The following is a 21474-nucleotide window of genomic DNA, read 5'->3' on the forward strand; positions in this document are numbered from 1 at the left end:
ACGGGAGTTAGCGGGAAAAAACATTTGTATGAAAAAATCTAAACCGCGAAAGATAGACTCTTGAAATTTGGCATGCAGGTACCTTAGTAAACTTGAAGCTTAGTTACAACAGGTTATTGCAAAATTCCCACGGGAACGGGAGTTAGCGGGAAAAAACATTTGTATGAAAAAATCTGAACCGCGTAAGATAGATGAATGGGGGGTAAAACGAGATCCACGCGTACGAAGTCGCAGGCGGCCGCTAGTAAATAAATAAATGTATAGTTTTATTTATGCGAAGGTTAATTCATGTTTCATTTTAAAAAATATTTTCAATTAATTTATCTAAACAACCACTTATTATGTCGGCGCTGTGTGCTTGACACCTTACGAACGAATATACCATGTTCATGTTCATTCATTCTTCTCAACTTGTGCTAACTTCGTTCATCATTCGTTCAGCAACTGTCAGTGTCAGTTTTTTATCAAGTTTCGTGGAGGCGGACGTGTGTTCGGTGTGCCAAAAATACGCTAAAGTTTAATTTCTACAACATGAATTAAGACTATTAAACCACACTTTATCACTGAAACTTCATAAATTAATCAAAATCAACACTGTGCTCTGTGATTTTTTCCATCGGAAGTGCATAACTTGATGCCCTACATAAAAAGTTAGGTCCGATTTGATGAAAGTTTTCTTTTCTTTTGTTTTAATCAGTGTGTAATGTTAATTTGTGGTGAAAGATGCGCGGGTCGGACGTTAATCTAGTGCTGTTTATTATTTTGTTCTGCGCACGTGAGCATGTGGGTGAAATAAGTCAAATAGACGACAATGACTTGACTGGAGAACACTCGTTGGAATTGACCCAGTCCATGAACTTAGCTCGACAGGAGCTAATTCAAGAGTCATGCCAGCGGTTTTCACCAAGATGGACGTTAGAAAATCTGCCGGATAATCAGTTCGAGCACATATTAGTCGACGAGACACACAAGCTGCTGTATTGTTACGTACCAAAGGTAAGGGTCAAGGCAAACCGGGTCTTGGATTAATTTAAATAAGTTTTAGAATACGCTAGTAATTTTTTTCTATTGCAATGAATGTACTGTTAAATTATGTAGGAATTCAAGATCATGCCGTAATTGTATCATGAGAATTTAAAAAGAAATTAACTTTTTTCTACAGGTTGCCTGCACTAATTGGAAGAGAATTTTGATGATACTGACAGGAAAATGGAACGATACAGATGTCCTCAACATTCCGGCATCCCTTGCTCACTCTCCCGGTATGTTCCGGAACCTCAGCAGTGTGCCAAAACCGGAACGGGACTACATGCTGGATAGTTACCACAAGATGATCATTGTCCGGAATCCGTTTGAGAGATTGCTGTCAGCATACAGAAATAAATTAGAAGGAGATCTGCCTAGTGCTAGATATTTTCAAGTAAGTGCCTGTTATTTTTTCTAAGTTTTTCACAATAGATTAAATGCAGATCAATTAGATCTTAATTAATTTATAAAAATGTCAGCATCATGCCAGCTTAGATCCTGTAGGGAAATGTCCTTGAAACCCAAGTTTACATTTTCTTATGTCTGCTATCCCAGAAGTGATTAAATAATCATTTCTTATTTAGAGAATACAATAATTAATTGCCAGTAAATTAGGAATCCTAAATTTCAATCTCAAATAACTAATGAGGTTTACTTGTAGACTCATGAAACAATAATACTGAAGGAACCTATGACTTGAGACCCAATAGAGCTTTTAATAATAAATTAATAATCAAATACATCATATTAATATGACAAATGAACTGACAATATGCCACTGCAATTTGCTGATAAGTTTGACTAATGAAACACTGTGGGCCTATCATACACACCTATCTCACTGCCCGGATCCCTCCTCATTAAATAAACAAATAGGTTTGATAATTAATTTCAATAATTGATATAACAAATTGAGTCAGCAGATTGACTTTTTGACTAGTAATCAGAAAAGTTACTATAATTTGGTAGGTACAGAATTAAAAATAACTATGTTTAAAATTGAATGGTGCTTGATTAAACTAAATGTAATACTTCAGAATCATGTATTATAAAGATTATGCTGACCTTTTATCACACCCTTGTATTTTAATTTAAACATTGAATTATCATTTGACTACTAAGGAAATTGAAGCAAGCTAGCAGCAGGTAAATTTTGCGCGTGTTGTATTATCCAACGTATTTTCAAAACCACGCCTTGAGGAAACTAGTTGGTTTGTGTTGCTTCCTAGCTCTGCCGTAAGGGTATAGATTCGGTCTCACATGCAATTTTTATCGCGTAGAAGCTGTATTAAAAAAAACACACTGCTTCCCGCGGCTTTCATCATCATCATCATCATCTCAGCCATAGGACGTCCACTGCAGAACATAGGCCTCCCCCAATGCTTTCCATGTTGCCCGGTTGGTAGCGGCCTGCGTCCAGCGCCTTCTTGCTGCCTTTATGATGTCGTCGGTCCACCTTGTGGGTGGACGTCCCACGCTGCGTTTTCCGGTACGCGGCCTCCACTCCAGAACCTTGCTGCCCCATCGGCCGTCAGTTCTGCGTACTACTCCCGCGGCTTTGCCTCCATTAATTTCGGCCTGGTCTGGCATAGAAACGCGCGCCTCAGCATATCTAAAAGTACTAACGAAAAAAAATATGAAATTATTGATTCCCCTTAAAACACTTGGTTGCATCGTTTACAACCAATTTATAAGTGCGCAGAAGTTGATCGATAAAAAATAGCCTTAAAAAACAAAAGAGCGACGTCCAGTCTGGTGACATTAAGTAAGACGTTTTGCCGCCAAAAGAAGATTAAGGCGATTAGAGTCCTCAATGACCTTGGGCGTTTGACCTTCACGCCGCGCGAAACACCCGCGCACCCCGCACGAAAACTCCGATTTGACACCGATCAAAATTACACGGGCATAGGTAGATACAGAATAGAAGCTCTTTTTTCATGACATTACTGCCTATTATTTTAAACTTGAATTGATGAACCTTGATGTCGGTGTCATTTAACTCAGGCGTAAAGGTATTTAATAAAAATAACACAATCCATGAACATTTTGTACGTGATATTTTTTTTATTATATTAAATTTTTTCGTAAATTTTCTAATGTTTTTGTCGGTTCAGCCGTTCTCGAAATTTGAACATGTAATATGTAGGTAACTTCGGGTGGAATCTTGCAAGCTGAATTTGTTAGACGAACTTCCTGACGACAACTGTAGGTATTGGAACACATAGTAATATTGTCTATGTTTTAAAAAAGCAAATGTTTCTTCTTTTGTCTATTGTCATTCTCTTTGTGTCACTTATGAAGAATAAACTGAAAATGTGTTTAATCTCGTCTTTTTATTAGAAATCCTTCAACAGCTGATTGAGTTAAAATTTTGGATATACATGTAATTCGGATGACAATGCAATATTGTGATGACATGGAGTAGATCTGATGATAGAGCTGGAATGCCAGTGGCCCCATAGCAACTCCGGGATTAAACGATTCCATCGAGTTTAGGCTCGTTTGATTTGTATTTATTTATTTATATAAATATAAGTAAGTAATATTATGTAAGTAAGCTACTTTAAAAATCACGAGTACCTACCTACTTCAATTCTCAAAGGCAAACAGGGTCTGATGATGGAGCTGGAATGTGGCCGTAGGAATTGGCTAGTTTCTTAAAAAAAAAAAAACACTTTTAGTCCGTCAATTACACTATCAAAAAATATTGGTCACAGGATATTTTTATTTGTCAACAAACAAGTAATTACGAAGTTATGATGCGATGAAATTCCGCGTGACGTCATGGGCCTCTTCTGAACTTTGGCGCGCTTTATCTCTTTAAATTTTCATAAGTTTAAAAAAGTGAAAAATACATTTAAAGTATTTTTTTGGTAAGTTGACCGACGGACTAATTCAAACTCTTGCTTTACCCAGGAAACATCCCTCTTCGAAATTATTACGAGCTACATAACGAAAAATCTTTGCTACTACGCCGCAGCAAATTCCGCATCATAAATAAAAAAATAAATTAAAAGAAAAAACCTTTTTTTAAAACAAGTTTTTGTATGCTAATAATTTTAGTTTCATGACATGCTCCCAAAATTCATCATCTTATAAAAGGATTTCAGTTTTTATCGACGAAACTTTTTCATTATTATTGCCTATAGGTACGTTTCATGGTTAGGTAATTTAGGGAAGTTTATTTGCACTTAACAATATGAATAATATGGTATCAATGTACTGTGTACCTATACACCTTCAGTGGCAACAACAAGGTCTATTGAGTACCTATAGTCTACTAAAGGCATGAAATAAATTAATTTTCACCAAAAATTAACCTTTTAGCCGCCGGGCCCACTGTTGTCAAAACGTGCCACTGGCGCCGCAACTCTTTTTCAACTCTTTGACGTTAGTGATGGGGAATCTGCTTTACGATAGTTTTATTTCAAGATTCGTTTTGGTGTAAAAAAACGTGTAATATGTATGTATTTATTTGTATATTTGTAAAATAAATATAAAAAAGAATAGTTTCAATAAATAGATAATTATTTCATAGCTTAATCAATAAAAAACAGGTTGAGAAAAAACGAAACTTTTTTTTTAAATTCAGCAGAATATCGATATTTTCAATCCCTATTTAACCTTGACAAAGCAGTACGTCGCGTATAGACGACCCCGGCGCAGTAAGACGCGTTATTTTTATTAGTTTTAGTGACGAGGTAACTCGATCAAATGGATGTCGATAAATTGATGAATTTTAACGAATAAATTCCAACCACTGCATAATTTATTTATTGATTTAATTAATAGAATTAGCTTTAAAATAGTATTTTTTTCTTTATTATTTAACTAATGTTTTATAACTATTTAAGAAGTTCATGGACACGAAATAATCAAATGCGGCTAAAAGTACTGTATGATTTTATTCGCTACCTGCATTTTGTATGCTCATACGTAGAACGCAACCGAGTAAGTAAGATTTTGATTTTATTTATTTATTATCAGCCCGTTTCAGTTTTGCATGGATGGACATTTATTTGCAAACTATCAGAAAAAAAAAATCAGTATTTCTGAAGTCAGTTAATTTTTTTATTACTTTGATAATATTAGTTATTCTACAAAGTATCGGTTTGTTATTTTGCGTTATTTTGCACTAGCAATTAGTCACGAACTACCCACTTGTAAGTTAATATTCATCATACGATAAAATTATCAACTTACCCTCACTATTCCAAACTTCCGTGCGTCTATGACGTCATAAGCGGTCGTGTATTCCAGACTCCGGCGCTGGAGCATGTTAAGAAAATGTTGAATACTCCGCACTGCTAGTGTTGTGCAAGTTTCCAAACCTTTGCGTTTTTCTATCATCGTTTACTTAAAATTTATATCGTATTACAATTTTAATAATTCGTCTGTTTAATTCATAACGTTGTACTTATCTTTCTGTATTTAAATCTACATAAACTAAAACGAATTTATACATTTTCATCATAATTAATTTCCATTTCATTAAAATGATGGGAAGATTTTACTACAACACTATGGTCTTTTATTAACGACTGCGGCGCTGAGGTCCTAAAATAATATTGCTTTATGCGATGTGAAAATATGGTGTTAGTTTTTTTTAAATATGTCACGTTTAATAGGTGCAATGAAGTCCGAATTCATGAATTAAAACAATGTGTTCAAAGTATTGGATTTTTTATTATTATCTTTCTCATGGATCGTCTCATTCCCTTAGAATAGAGCGGCAAAAATTCAGTCTGCTATGCCCGACTCCGGCGCTAGTGCCCCCAAATTCTGTTGTCGGTCATACGCGACTGCGGCGGTTAATGGGTTAAAACCAACTCCAAAACGAATCACCAAAAGGTAGGCTGTCACCGACTCCGAAAATATCAATCATGATATAGGTACGGGCATTTGTAATCAGTATCCACATTTTTTAATAAGCTCTATAGAACAATTTATCAATACCACTTTATCTTATTTTTTTTAACTGTGGTATTTTCGCGAAGAAACATATTGAAAATCTAATTCTAAATGGCCCGTTTGCGCCGAGCCTAAGTATGAAAAATATAAATTGTTTTCTTCACGTAAATCGATTAAGTTACTGATTCCGACTCGCTCCTAATTTGGATACTGATTGCAAAGGCCTAGTAAATAAATAACGGAATATATTTTCAACTTTTACTTATCTAGTGCAGTTTTTTTTTTTGGAGTCGATTTTTTTACACCAATAGATTCTATTTAGGTAGGTAGATAATAGCGTCCGAGGATGCCTTAATTCAATCGTATCGTCTGACTGAACGTGCTCTATGAACAACTCTGACATAAAAACTATTGTCAAACAAAGACTAGGTTGCACCATCTAATTTTAAATTTGACAAAAGTCAAAAATCAGTCAAACTCCATACAAAAAAACACCGGTTATCGCCAAAGCTACGGTCAAAGTTAGGTCACGTCAGGTGGTGCAACTCAGCCAAAGAAAAAATTCATTTTGATCGCTAATGTCAGTTTGCAGCGAGTGACACAACCTCCCCGTCTGAAGGCCAGCGGCCGACTGCCGCCCGCACCCCGCGAAGGCCCCCTCAACAGCAAAACGTTCGGAATTTATTAAAAGTAAAATTTATGAATGAAAGTAATGTTCGATTGAAAAACGCAACGTGTCATTTAAAGATTAAAGAATTCCTAATCTATTCGTGCAAAAATATTTTAAATTAACATAGCCGTTTTGGAGGAGTAGGGAATTTAAGTAAAAAATCGATGTCCCGTATTTATTTTTTTAATCCAAAACAAAGAGACGTAGCGAAAATTCAAACGTCACAAATGTAGTCCTTGAACTGTTGTATAACATATATTTTTTTCAACTATTTCTGTCCAGCAGTAAAAGAGGAGTAGGCTTTACAAAATGCCCATTTGACGCGGATTGAGGACTCTAATCGCCTTAACCAAGATCTGACATTCCAGGACAGAGTGGGCAGACGGATCATCAAGGCGTTCCGCGAGAACCCGTCCAACGAGTCTCTCGAGTTGGGCCATGACGTCACGTTCAGGGAATTCGCTCTGTTCCTCACTAACAAGTCCGAGGAGATGGCAGACGTCGCCAACAATGAGCACTGGCAGCCGATAACGAGCTTGTGCCACCCCTGCCTCATCAAGTACACCTTAGTTGGTAAGTTTATTTTATTTAAATTACTAGTTTCCGCCCCTGTCTATGCTGGCGAGGATTTCTGCGCGTCACATAAGGTCTTTTAGCGAGCGCGTGTTTACTATCGAAATCATTTGAGTTTTCATATTATCGTTTATTCTGATCCCCATAAAAGTTTGTATGAGAGCTTCCTACACAAACTTTCAACCCTTATTCATGTCCTAAGTTTTATTTTTGTGCTAGGGTAGCCAATGCTTTCTTCATCTAGGTCCTCTAGGCGTGAGAGCGTAATAGACGCATAGATAAGTAGGACTCAAATGCTTCAAAATATTTTCGAAGACCAGACCCTAAACTTATTGGCACACTCGAGACGGTTTTAAATCATATTTATGTGCACTGCTCTAGTTACATAGAACTTTTATATTTACTTTTACTTACCTTGATACTCTAACATATCCTTGAATCTGTCTCTGATGTATAATTTGAGCATGATTGATAACCTTAAATTACCTATAAGGTGCCAGGAAAAGTACAAGGGCAATCGTTTGAGCAAGGACTAGATATCATCTATTTATCTATGGAAAAACTCCGTCGTCAGGTACTTTAGTTAGATGGAAGCGTCTTCCATCGAATTCCTTCAATAAACCAACATTCTAGAGTTCGAGTCTGTAATATACATTGTTTTATTACAAGCTTTATATTGACTTTACTACAACTGAATTTAAGACCAGTTTTTTTCCAAATAATAAAACATTTTGTTGTTCCTGTATGTATGTATGCCTTAATAATATTAGGATAGTTTCGTAGATCAAATATCTCATTCTGTAACTCCCAATAATTAGTTAGCTGTACAATAGTAAACAACCAACAGAGTTGGGGAAAGTGTTGGTTCTGTTTTTATTTTATTAGATCCATATCAAGACGTAGCTGCGTAGTAAAAGTGTGTATGCTTGCTGCATACATGGTATTTAAAGCGATTTCTAACTAGAGTTTTGTCTAAAAATTAACATAACACTTAACATAACCATGTTTTTGTTAAACGAAACATCATTTTGTATCCGTTTGACTGAATAGCTAAGGCAATCTCAGTATAGTTGTTGCAATTCACGAAGTCGAGTGAGCTTTACATAATGTGGTGGCTCGCTACTATTCGTTTTTCAAAAGTTTTGAACTTTGATAGGCATTACACTATCGATATGTGCAATGTACACGTAAACACGCCTTCGTGATTTGCAAGAACTATAACGTAGTACTTATTATTATTATGTGCTATAACTTCTACTCCTGTAATTGAATAGTTCCATTTTTTTTAAATCTATTCATTTTCATTCGGTCATTTTCCTTACATTTTCTCTATATTGCCTAAATTGTTTCCATTCCAATTTATTGTATTTCCCCCGATTAACAGTTTTTTTGTGATGTGCAATTCAAGATTAAATGCAAGAGCTTCCTCGTTGTGGATAAAAAAATAAAAATAAATAAAGATATTATTTATCAACTTCTCTTGAATGCAGTGAAGTGAAGACAGATGAATAATTAGCTAGACAATTAATTACAATGCGATACTGTAGGTAGGTAGGTATGTATACGTAACGTGTAGACTTATAATTAGTAATTATACTAATTACTCATAACCTTTGCCGTGTCGTATCGCGACGGTCGTACTAAAACGCAAATAATTTGTTTTATCAAAGGAATTATTGTGGTTAGAGGCCAATAAATGTTTCATTATTGGCTTATTTAAGAACAATAACCATTAAGCTTATCGTAATTAGTATGGTTTCCTTTATGTAATTACTAGCTTTTGCCCGCGGCTTCACCCGCGTAGAATTTTGTCTGTCACATAAAAACTTTATCGCGCGCGTCCCTGTTTCAAAAGCCGGGATAAAAACTATCCTATGTCCTTTCCCGGGACTCAAACCATCTCTATACCAAATTTCATCAAAATCGGTTCAGTGGTTTAGGCGTGATGAAAGCAAGACAAACAGAGTTACTTTCGCATTTATAATATTAGTATCTATAATCTATAGATTATTTATACTGTTGGGTATTCTGTGAAGATTAATTACAAGTCGCATCACTTATTTTGTATAAAATTTTCCGGGGGCTTTTATTAATATGTAAACGTCATATCACATACGTAAGACAATATAGTTCTGATTCTTGATCAGCATTAATTAGCTCAGAAAAACATGTTTTTACGATTGTTTATTAGTTAACAAAGCAACTTCGTAACATAAAGCATCTTAAAGGAGTGTGTAGGAAAGTTTTTAGTAGTGGTTTGATGCTCGTATTCACAAACATTACTATGAGGTATCACAGTGCGCGTGAACGCACGAACCAATCACAGAGCTCTATTCTACGCTGTGCGTTCGATTTGCTGCTTCACTTAAGCAAGCATCGTTTGTGCATACTGGCGTAGATATGGTTTGGCAATACAGCACTTACGTGGACTGCCAAATATTATATCACTAAAAATCACACAGTTACTAACTTTAATTGTCTTACTTAATGCTATAAAATAGATGTTTTTGTTTTGATAAAGCAGTTATGAACTGCCAAACGTATTAACAGAATATTCGACGCAAGACAACAATAGTGACTTGGTTCAAGTGACTCTAAAATTAAGTTAGCTAATTGTCTCTTCGCAAGGACATTAGAACAATGCCATTTAGTCTCTTGTTGTATATCAAATTATACAGTATTTGCACTAGAGACGTCACGCGCTATTTCTGAAATATGTAATAATTTATGATGTCAAAAATTCGTATGTAGTCGTAAAAAGGTTAAATGTATTTTTGAAGGTTTTCTGAGTCTGTTTTGTTTGTACAAAAAGTGTTTAGCTGATTTAGGGCTGATTTTTCAATCGTCGGATAACTTTTAACTGAAGAATAAGTTTGGCACATTGACAGTTTTAGTATGGGAAATATGCACACAACATTAATTATAGTTCTTGCAACTCACGAAGGAGAGTGAGCTTTACTTGTGTGTGTACGTGTACATGCACATAACGATAGTGTAATGTCTATCAAAACTTTTGAAGAACGAACAGTAGCGAGCCACCATACATGTAAAGCTCACTCTATAATATAACTTTTCAATACAAAAAAAAGTTACTAGAGTAAACCTTTAAACACAGTTAAAAAAACTATCATTCATTACAATGTAGAGGTAGATTACTGCTTTGATAGAAATGGCTTATTTATTTATTTATATAAGGCACAGCTACAGAGAACAAACAGTAACAATACAATTAACACAACAACATAGCACAATATTAAGTCTGAACTCCGATTAGAGCCAGGCACAACATTTAAATAACAAAGAAATAACAAAAAATAAATATCAAATTAAATATTGCCGATAGTATTGTGGCCATAACTCCTATACCTGTTTAGTCTATGCCTTGTCATATGGTTTGGCCAAAATCATTTTTGAAATTTTAGCGTCCATTTTAAAGAGTCGAGACTTAATTCCAAGAATCGGAATGACGTGGTCGTTTGTTTTGCCTTTTTGCTAAAGCTTCCTGTGGCAAATGCTTCCAAAAATAGCCTAACGTCGCTTATCATCTGTAAAACTGACCAATGACCATTACGTCCACAAAGAACGCAGTTGAAAACAATGTCTAGATAATAGTAAGAAAAACATTACTGTCTTCTTTTTGTATATTGTGGGTTCAAAGTTTGTTTCACTGAGATAATAAATTAAAAAGGTTATAGGTATAAATCTAAACCTTCGATTTGTTTAACTTAAAAGCTCTGCGCTTAGAGGTCGCGACTCGCGTTTCGAGTTTTAAATTAGGTCACTGAAGGGGATCAAATGTTGGGATTGGTGTACAAAGATATAGCTATAGGATTAGGCATAGGTACATAGAAACATGGTAAAGAATATACGTGTCATAGTAATGACGTCATCAGATATATTTCTTTCAGTCTTTACTACTCTGATTATGCGAGTATCTTATCCTTACTAGCGACCCGCGCCTGCTTCGCACAGGTAGAATGTATCATACTTAAAAACCTTCCTCTTGAATCACTCTATCTATTAAAAACAGCATCAAAATTCATTGCGTAGTTTTAAAGATCTAAGCATACATAGGGACAGACAGACAGGAAAGCGACTTTAGTTTTTTATGTAGTGATATTGAGGTGATAGAGCGTCCTCCTGAAATACTGAAATTGCAAATTGAAATTGTCTCTTAATACTTAGTTAAAATAATTGGAACAATTCCATTTGTTACAATATTCCGGAAATGCAAAGGCATTGAGCAACAATAAAGGCGAGGACAGCGTAATAAAATACATTTAACCTCTGCATATTTGGGACTCATTCATAGAACCGTTAGCTGCAAGTGTTTATTAGTTTTGATTGCTAGTAATAACTCATAAACATCGGTCACTCTTAGTTTTGAACGGATTGCATCATTGAGATGTTTTGTTGGACCGACCAATTGTAACGTAAATGATTCGCAATAACAAAATTTTTAATCCTATTTAACTATCTAATAGTGCAGCGTAGGACTTCCACCCACAAGGTGGACCGACGATCTCATAAAGGTAGCAAGAAGGCGCTGGATGCAGGCCGCCATCAACCGGCCATTGTGGAAATCATTGGGGGAGGCCTATGTTCAGCAGTGGACGTCCTATGGCTGAAATGATGATGATGATGATCTATCTAATAAGAAACAAAGATGGATGTATACTTTTTACAGCTTATAAGCTCGTTTTATATCATCCACTGAGAAACGTAACTGCGTCCATTTAAGTCTTTTAGACACTGATCATTCTATTACTTTATTAATAGCACTCCATTCTCTTGTGGTGGTCGCAAGTTCGCAATATGCCGCTAAACTGCTATGCAATTTTCAGTCTTAAATTAGGACAATTCTGAGCCGGTTCTGAACTCTAAAGTTGATACTATGGTGTCTCCTTACATTCTGATTCACTCCTTACATTCGGGGCTTTCAGACAGGTTTATTGACCCTATTTTATTCATTAATTTGCTGTGATTGTGTAATCCGATAATATCTACCATGTTTTTTTAGTCACCTTAGTTTCAAATTTAAAGTGTCTACCTACAATCTACATTCGTGCATTATTCACACATCAGACTATTAATTTCTGTAGCAAAATAATTATTTATAATAACCATTCGTTTTCAGCCAAATGACGTCCACTGCTGGACAAAGGCCTCCCCCAAGGTTTTCCACAATGAACGGTCCTGCGCTGCCCGCATCCAGGCTCTTCCCGCGACCTTCACCAGATCGTCGGTCCACCTAGTAGGAGGCCTGCCCACGCTACGTCTTCCAGCCCGTAATAACCATTATTGTACCACAATATAAGATGCCACGGTTTTTAGCCTAATTTGCTGTCCCTACTTATTTTAAATCGAATGCTTATGACCATTGTTGAGCTATTCTTATCTAGCTCTTAATTCACTTTCTTTGGACCAGTTAGATTGCTTGATAAACATTGGAATGAAAAAGGCATGAGGAATTTAGACTACGGCAGTGCTGACTAAATCTCAAACAGTAAGACTTCAGTGGCAGTAAAACTCGCCGTTAACCTAATCTAATCACAATTGTTCTCTATAAAGAACTTCTAGAGATGATTCTAGCGAAGCTAAATATCTGCTAAATGGTTAAGATCAAAAATAACATGGAAGTCCCAATTTGGGGTTACATCTGTGCATGGTTATCTGAACTGAAGCCATGTTCTTTACTGGACTAATCAATGTGTAATTATTTAATTGAAGAGGCGCACTGTCGTTGACAAATCTTCTCTAACAATTTGGCCTTATTCGGCAAATAAAATCGCCACATAACTGTACCATTTATTGTGTAAAAGTCGTGTCAGATTCATTGAATTTCTATGACCTGATCCAATCGCATTAATGTTGCTAGGTAATTTTAAAGTCAATTGATAAGAACAAACATTTTATCGGTCAGGTCAAACAAATAATTTTATATGGAAACTTTGAAGGGCATAATATTGTTTCTTAGCTCTTATTTATTCCGCTATGACGACTACGTTCACTCATAAACATGTGTATGAATGACCGTTATCAAAATTTTAAGAAAGATAAAAAATCTGAAACTGAGTTCATTGCGGGCCTTATTTATTTTATCTAAATTCTAAAAAGACAGATACGGACTAAGGCACATCAAGTTGAACCTGTGGAACCTTCTCGAAAAGATGTGCTAGCGATTGTTATTTTTTAATTTTAACCACTGTATTTCTTCTAAAAAATCCAGGCTTCCTGCCTGCACTGCGTAACTGCTGTATAAACATAGAATATCCAATTGGGTTCCGTTTTTCTGTCAAAACTCTATGGCGACTTTCCAACATTTACGAGTCAAACCACGTAAGGACGACGGCAAACCAGCATTAACATTTTAGCATCTTAAGTCGTTGTATTATGAGCTTTTTTGCAATAAAAATGTACAGCCTGATGTGCTGTCTATTAAACTTTATCAGAGAACCGACAAAGCGTTTATAGAAGCAGTAAAATGTTTTGCTCCAAACAGTTTTTGCCGGCGAATTGCTTGCGTCATTTCCACTGATGACGTTGTATGGAAGTTGATGGAAATATTAATTGTTCAGTGATGGATGTTTGTCAGCTGTTAGCGAATGTATGTGAAGCAGGCAGTAACTGGCAAATAAATAACATGTTATTTTTGTAATTAAGTTCCTTGATGTCAAATCAATTGAACGTATTGCATGTGATACAAAATAATTTTAATACCTTAATTTTCAATATTATAATTTTGTGTACCTAATTAAATTATTAAATCTTCGTATTTTATGGCAAGATTTAAAATCCTTAAATAAAATTATTACTTTAGCTATGCTTCTGCTTTAGTTCATTACCAAAAATTAAGCTTTTAGTATTCACTCGACTTTGCAGTCCAAAGCTCGAGCTTTGAATAAAAAAATAGGTCCTACTGTAATAATTTAACTTAAAGAGATCCTACTCAGTCGTAATTATAGCTAGCCAGTACAATTAATTTCTTCCAAGAAAAAACACATAGCATGGCCATTAAAAAAATATTATACTATTTACTTAAATATGTCACGTCACGAATGTCTTTTAATTTATTGCTGTTAATCCATCCTTGATTAGAATCTTATCTTAACATTCTTAACTCAAGTAAATATTTATAAAGATAATGCAATAAGCCCATACTTCACCATAGACTTAATTATGTTAACATTGACTATTAGACCCATTAAAATAAAAGAGTATGGATTCATACTTGAAAATCGTTTAATTATACAGGCCTTGAGACATCATTTTCCTGGGTAGTATGTATTTTTTGATGGTGAATGACACAGCACAAGTTTCATCTTAAATTCATTGATAACATATATCAGTATTGGCTACTATCTCATAGGTACTGTGACTAACTTACTACTAGCGGCCGCCCGCGACTTCGTACGCGTGATCCCCCTTTTACCCCCTTGGGGATGGGGATAGAGTTTCGTAAAATCAGTTCTTAGCGGATGTCTACAGCCTAGGTTACTTATTAACCAACCTGCCAAGTTTGTAGGTGTTGGTTTCTGAGATATCGTGATTAATCAGTGAGTGGTATTTCGCTTCTATTGATGTCAATTTTTTATCCAAAACTTGTTATTTTTTTTTTTTATTTGTCTCTAAACAGGTATTTGTGTATCTCGTGCAATCTTACATAATTAGATTTTTAATATTACACAAGGCGAACTTAATTTATGATGTTGACATCATTTATTGGAGTTGGTATATCCAGCTGTAACCGGTTATCAAAACGACCATGAACATGGATTGACGTATTGATAAATCTGTCGCGTATAGTATACCTTGGGTGTCACGTCTTCATTTATCATATTTTCTGAAATAATAATTTGTATAATCAATTCTAAGCAATAAAGTCACTAATATTCGATAGAGCTTCCTGTTTATCGAATGATATGAAACTGTGTTTATTAGGGTGTCCCTTATATGGCCGAAAAAAATTTTTTTTTAGATATTGAAATGCATACGCTCTATTTCTTTTCGTACTACTCAGACATACTTAAATACAAAATTTCATCTTCCTACGTCCACATTAACCCGTGCCGACTTAGCTCTGAAGATTTTGAAAAATGCTGGTTTTACCCCTTTCGTTATGTAGCTAAATCAATTAAAATGTTTATTTTTTATAAAATATTTATAAAAAGAAGATAACATTACAGATCAAACAATACATTTTACTTTTGAGGGACCCTTTTTTACATTCTGGATACAGATTTCCATGCTCCTGAATATTGGCCTGATTTTTGCTACACTGTGCGTAACAAAAAAAGCTTTTGCTCTTCCTTTGCAGTGATCAAACCATGAAAATCTTGCATAAGCTTTATAGCTCTTTCAGCTGTATCATTAACTACCCTTAAAGAAGCACTTTTTTGCCTTTAAATAGGCAACATCTTTATCTCATATAGAAATGTGTCTCAGGGGGAAATTATTATTAATTTTCAATCGAGAAAATAAATTTATACTCTTGACAGACACAAAACCACTCAATGGTTTTCCAGCAACAATGAATAAGGCAGTATTATTATCAATTCATTAAAAACAGGATAAAAAATTATTACAAAGTCCTATTTACCATAGAAATAATCATACGTTCTTCAGATGGAATGTATCTCTTCCCAGAATCATACATACTCTCTCTTTGTACTTTTACTACAATATTGACGGTGTTTGTTCATGACCTTCATCATCAAAGAGTGATAAAACGGCAATTTCTTCTGATATGAAGTACCAAAGATGTTGACTAAACTTGCTCAGGGCTGCTTTGGAAATCAATTTGTCAACACTCTCATATACCTTTTGGAAAGTGGATGTCAAGAGTTCCTTAAGGCTTTCCTTAGAGCTGGTAAGCTGGCCGTGATGTCCTTGCGTTTGTATAGAATCTGGCGTAGTAAGAGATGACGATAAACCTCCGAAACATATTTGCTCTATTTTTTATTTATTTATTTATTTAATTTTCTTTGTCTTGCACTTTCTACTTTCTCAACTAACTTTTTGTCTACACCTTAACACTCTGGACGCCTTGGTTTTATTTGTTTTTGTTAAAATATTTTATTTATTTTTAAATCCTCCTCACCGCGGCGCTTATAAATCTTGATTTTTTTAAATAAATTTTCTTGCAACTCCCTCCAAGCATGGTGAAGATACACAAGTTTTTTTACACAGTTAGGCTCTGGTAGGATTTATAGCTTTTCCTAAAATATAATACACTCCCGAATGATGAGATTAGAGGTTTCAATAACATTTAATTAACTTCGCAAAATTATGTTAAAAACTACTGCAAAAACTTGACGATTAACGGTAAATTTGTGCCTATTATTTGATAAATTTACGTCCCCGACTAAGAAAATACTTTTTTTATTGCTTCTTAATTCCACAGTCATCTTCTAAATGTCAAACAATAGGTGTTTATCACGAGATTAATTGAGAACAAATGACAAATACCGCGAATACGCACCGCTACTGCCGCGCAACATGTTTCGATGCAAGTCGGCACGGGTTATCGTACTCCAAATAAGGTAAAAATTTATTTCCGAGTGTTTTAGAGGCAAACAAACAAAACTAAGACCTATGCGTTACAAATTTAAAACTTTGAAAAATAAGGGACACCCTAGTGTTTATGTTAGAAGTGGTTAAATGTATGTTTTATTTAAGATACCTGAAACTACGGTTAAGTTGCGCTACTTTTACTTTAATTGGTGTTTTTTGTATGGCGTTTGACAGACTTTTGACGTTTGTTCTGTTAAAGTAAGATGGTGCAATCCAGTGTTAGGCTACTTAAGTTTTTGTAACAACATAAGTTGGCTTATTCCCGATCGAGTGCCACGGACCATAATTTTTTAACTATTTGGTGCTTTAAACAAACCCCCATTTTTCATCGAAACCTTAATGTATTTAGGTTACTTTGATACCAAATAGGCCATGTTAGCAAATTCCTGAAGCAGTCTTAATATTCTCTAGCGGATAGAAGCAAAACTAACGGGATTTCTCTGATTTATGTGACATCGACAAACAGAATAACTTATATCAGTTTATATCTATTAAAATTATCTATTATAATGAAGGCATAGAACAATGGACTTTCTACGAGATTAGAATGTGATATATCACTAGACTACAAAGCAGATTCGATTTCTATTCAATCAACACACCTATGGCCAAATCAAACAATAACAAATATAATATTATGACTGTGTGTATTGTATAACGTTTTGTTTTTAACAACTTCAATGTTTTCGTACTTGCTAAAGGAAGTAGTAACCTTACTTGATTATTAACTTACGTACTTTACTTCCACGTAATTATGCGAATATCTGTTATTTCCATCTACCAACTTCCACTAAAGAGAGGATGCTTGGAACTGTAGGAATAGCAAATTTTAAACTCGTTACTGATTAGATCATGGAAGTTCTTTCGATTTAAAACTTATTTAACATCAAACTATTTTATGCGATATAAGTGCCTACATAAGTACAGTACAGTCATCATCATCATCATCATCATCATCTCAGACAGCCATAGGAGTTCATAGGACGTCCACTGCTGAACATAGGCCTCCCCCAATGCTTTCCATATTGCCCGGTTGGTAGCGGCCTGCGTCCAGTACTGCGTCATATTAGTGACACCCAGTGGCCAAAAAGTTGATAACATCCTTATTCCAATTGTGTACGAACTTATTGGCTACTTTGGGTGTCACGAACTATTTGACGCTGACTGTACCAATCGAAGACACTGATTTGCCGATAACATTTCTCTACAGGGTTTCTATAGTCTGCGCCTACAAAAACTGTAAATTTTCTAAAATATTAATATTTACATGACGCCAAGCTGTCTAGTGATGTGAGAAAACCTGTCTTTTATTTCAAAGTGGTGTAATGTCGCGGATACTGTCGCCGATATTCACAAACGATGCTTGCTTAAGTGAAGCAGGAAATCGAACGCACAGCGTTGAATAGAGCTCTGTGATTGGTTCATGTGTCACCCTGTGCGTCCACGCGCACTGTGAGACCTCATAGTAATGGTTGTGAATACGGACGTGTGACCGTTTAGTCTCAGATTGTGCCTATTTTAAACCGCGTTTGTCGTTTTGGTGTGTAGAGCGCTTTAACTAGACTTTAGCACAAGTAACTGTTGTGAGGTCATCCCAGTATAACAAAAGCTGTTTACACCAACTGATGCTATTCCACGAAGATTTAAACACACGTGTTGTATGTTTTTGAATGATGAAATAAACACTATATTGAATATACAAAAACACTATATAGCACCAGATACAAAAAAGGAATAACCCGTGATCCTTCTACCACAAGCAGCGTGTGTATTACAAGCTTTATTTAGCTTTTATTTAACTTGCAATTAATTGTGTCCCTGACAACCGATTGAGCTGAAAGCACAATTAAATTACACATGTAATTCGGATGTCTCGGATTCATTTAGCTGGTCTGAGACGAAGCCGGAAGGTGGCTATAGGAACTCTGTGACGAAACGATGAAACCCCGTGGAGTTTTGGCTTTATTTGTCTTGACAATTACTCTTAGATGATGAAGCCGGATAAAACTTGTTTTATAAAGATTATTTTTTCTAACATCCCCTATTCGTATATTTCAGGTAAATACGAGACTTTGGTAGAGGACTCCCAGCTCGCACTGCACACCATCAACGCGTCTCACATACAGTTCCCGCGACTCATACGCACATCAGGAACTTCAGAAAAACTACACAGGTACTTCTCTCAACTAGAACTGCCGCTCATTAGGAAACTGTACAAGCAATATTGGCACGACTACGCGATATTTAACTACGATCTAGACAATATAGTCGGCTTTGATTTAGGATAATAGTCGTCGGATGAATTATGGAAAACAATATTCTAAATGGATTAGAGGTTGTGTTCAGCATTTTATAAACCCCAGTGCCTTAGATTATTTGGGTAACCAAGACTTGGAATATGCGGGAATTGTTAAATGTAAGAATGTAACCATCATAGAGAGTAGTACCAAAAGTATACAATGTCAAGTTACAATAAAATCACTTGCGAATAAGAAGCTCGATTTACATATATTTTTAATTGAATGCCAGTACTAGTATGTATTTAGGCCAAATATAGTCTGTTGTCTTGAGTGTCCAATTGCGTAGAAATTGGCCGTTGTGATTCACGTATGAAGACATACGCAATATTGTGTATAAAGTGTTGTTAAGTTATTGTACAACTTCAACTTCTTTTTTTATAATAATCATATTATTTTTATTAGTCAAATATAAATAAGCTATTTTCTGATCTTTATACAATCGAAAAATCGTATACACGGTTGAAAAATCAAACAGGTAAAGCTAGCATAGTTATGATCGTGCGCAGTGGACACGCATGTGGTGTGATGGTCTGGTGACGTCATAAGCGTCAAGTTTATTGCCACCACACAGCTTATTTTTTGCGGCATCGGCCAAGAACACGGTAATTTGAGTCGCTATAAATGTACAGTCGGAAATAAGTGCTGGTTGAAATATCGCGAAATGTCGTAAAAACGGTACACAGACAATATTGCAAAAAATATGTCGTTCTCTAAAATAAATTTTTTTGAATATTCTGTTTAAAAATATAATTTATGTATCGTTAAAATAATGTAAAAGGTCCTTATCACTTTTAACCCTTTCACGCATATGGGACACATTTGTCCCCACATAGTTTTCACGATTTACAGTAATACTGGTTAAGTTAAACCATTTGTAGTTTAATATTCTTAAATTTTATTATTACCTTTTATGATTATGCGCTAGAAATAATAAAAAACTCCATTACATGTGTAAAAAAATACTGGCACAACATGTGAAAAAAAAATTCGTTAGACGTCAAAATTGAAAATTATTTTTTTATTACTTATCGGCTTTCTGCCACTGTGTTTCTTACAATTTTACATTCAATGGTAAGTATAATTATCGTTTTATTGCATATTTTCATTTATCTTCGTAAAAGTTAGGAATATTATGTAAAAATCTAATTGGGACACGGGTGTCCCTATATGCGTCAAGGGAAACTTGGTTCTTACTAGGGGTATTGTTTGCGTCGTTGTAATTTGTATGTTTATATCGATGTTTTATTATAACATTCATACATTTTTTGTAAATCATTTGTCTTCAAATCGACAAAAGAAACTTCGCTCAGGAAAGACGAAATTTTGGAAGTCCTGAAGTCATAATGACTGATGATAGTGACAATGAGGATGATTTCCTCCAGGATAAAAGGGCGTCTACTGCTGGACAGAGGCCTCCCCTGAGGACTTCCACAACGATCGTTTATGTGCTGCTCGTATACATAAATGTATACGAGAAGCATAGGAACATGAGGCCTGCCACACTGCGTCTTCCTATCCGTGCGCGCCACTTGAGAAATTTTCTGCCCTCACTTCTGCGAGCTATGTGCCTTACCCACTGCCGCGAAAGTTGGACAGTTCTGCGGGCTATGTCTGTTACTTTGGCTCTCCTGAGGATCTCCTCATCAGACTTTGGGTGACTTTGAGCCTTCTCATGTGGCCCATAGTGAAGGAACACGTCTCCGTTCCGTGCGCCATCACTGCCAACACACATTGGTCAAAGACTTTCTATCAAAGGTCTTGAGACACTGCGGTATTTTTGATAAGAAGATGTCGCGAAGCTTCTCGGATGTTATCCCCCCGAGTAAGATTCAACGATTGTAGTCACGGCTGAGACCTTGGAAGATCTAGAATCAATGCTTTATGACCTCAGTAGAGGCTCTCAATAAATGGGATTCAAAATAAATATGGACAGGACGAAAAAATGATGTGAAATATCCGTGTTACAGCACTCCTTTGAAGGTTTGGATTCTACACTCAAAGTTGTTCTTGGAACAAACAGTCAAGTTAGGTAGGTAGGTCTAACTTCAAGAAAGAGGTATATGATGAGATGAGGATCAAACATAAAAATACGTAAGATAAGACGCTATCTATTTTAAATTTCTTATTATAAATATTATTATTATGCTTATTGATTAAATGTCATTTGTATTTATGGTGTGGGTTGTATGTATTTTGCAACAAAAGCTTCAAAGTATTTTATTTCCAATATATGAAGCAATGTGTACCTTAACGCATATAGGGACATATGTGTCCCCTACTGAAAAACACTGAAATACATAGCACTTATATTTTCTGTACTACTTTTATGTTAAATTAGACTAAAATAAATAGATATAACTAAAGAAAAAATAATTTTATGGTTTAGATTAGTTATAAGCGTGTAAGGGTTAAAGAATTATT

The 21474-nt window shown here is 35.3% G+C and overlaps 1 protein-coding gene across 1 annotated transcript; it reads left to right on the forward strand.

The window, feature by feature from the left end:
- The first annotated feature begins 463 nt into the window (after nucleotides 1–463).
- On the forward strand, nucleotides 464–19829 carry LOC135087594 (carbohydrate sulfotransferase 11). The gene is made up of 4 exons (XM_063982320.1): nucleotides 464–996; nucleotides 1163–1420; nucleotides 6976–7180; nucleotides 18812–19829. Exons 1-4 carry the CDS (start codon nucleotides 724–726, stop codon nucleotides 19039–19041), a joined length of 966 nt encoding a protein of 321 aa, XP_063838390.1. The 5' UTR covers nucleotides 464–723; the 3' UTR covers nucleotides 19042–19829.
- The last annotated feature ends 1645 nt before the right edge of the window (nucleotides 19830–21474 follow it).

The sequence above is a fragment of the Ostrinia nubilalis genome, chromosome 3, assembly GCF_963855985.1.
Source record: "Ostrinia nubilalis chromosome 3, ilOstNubi1.1, whole genome shotgun sequence".
Classification (NCBI taxonomy): Eukaryota; Metazoa; Arthropoda; class Insecta; order Lepidoptera; family Crambidae; genus Ostrinia; species Ostrinia nubilalis.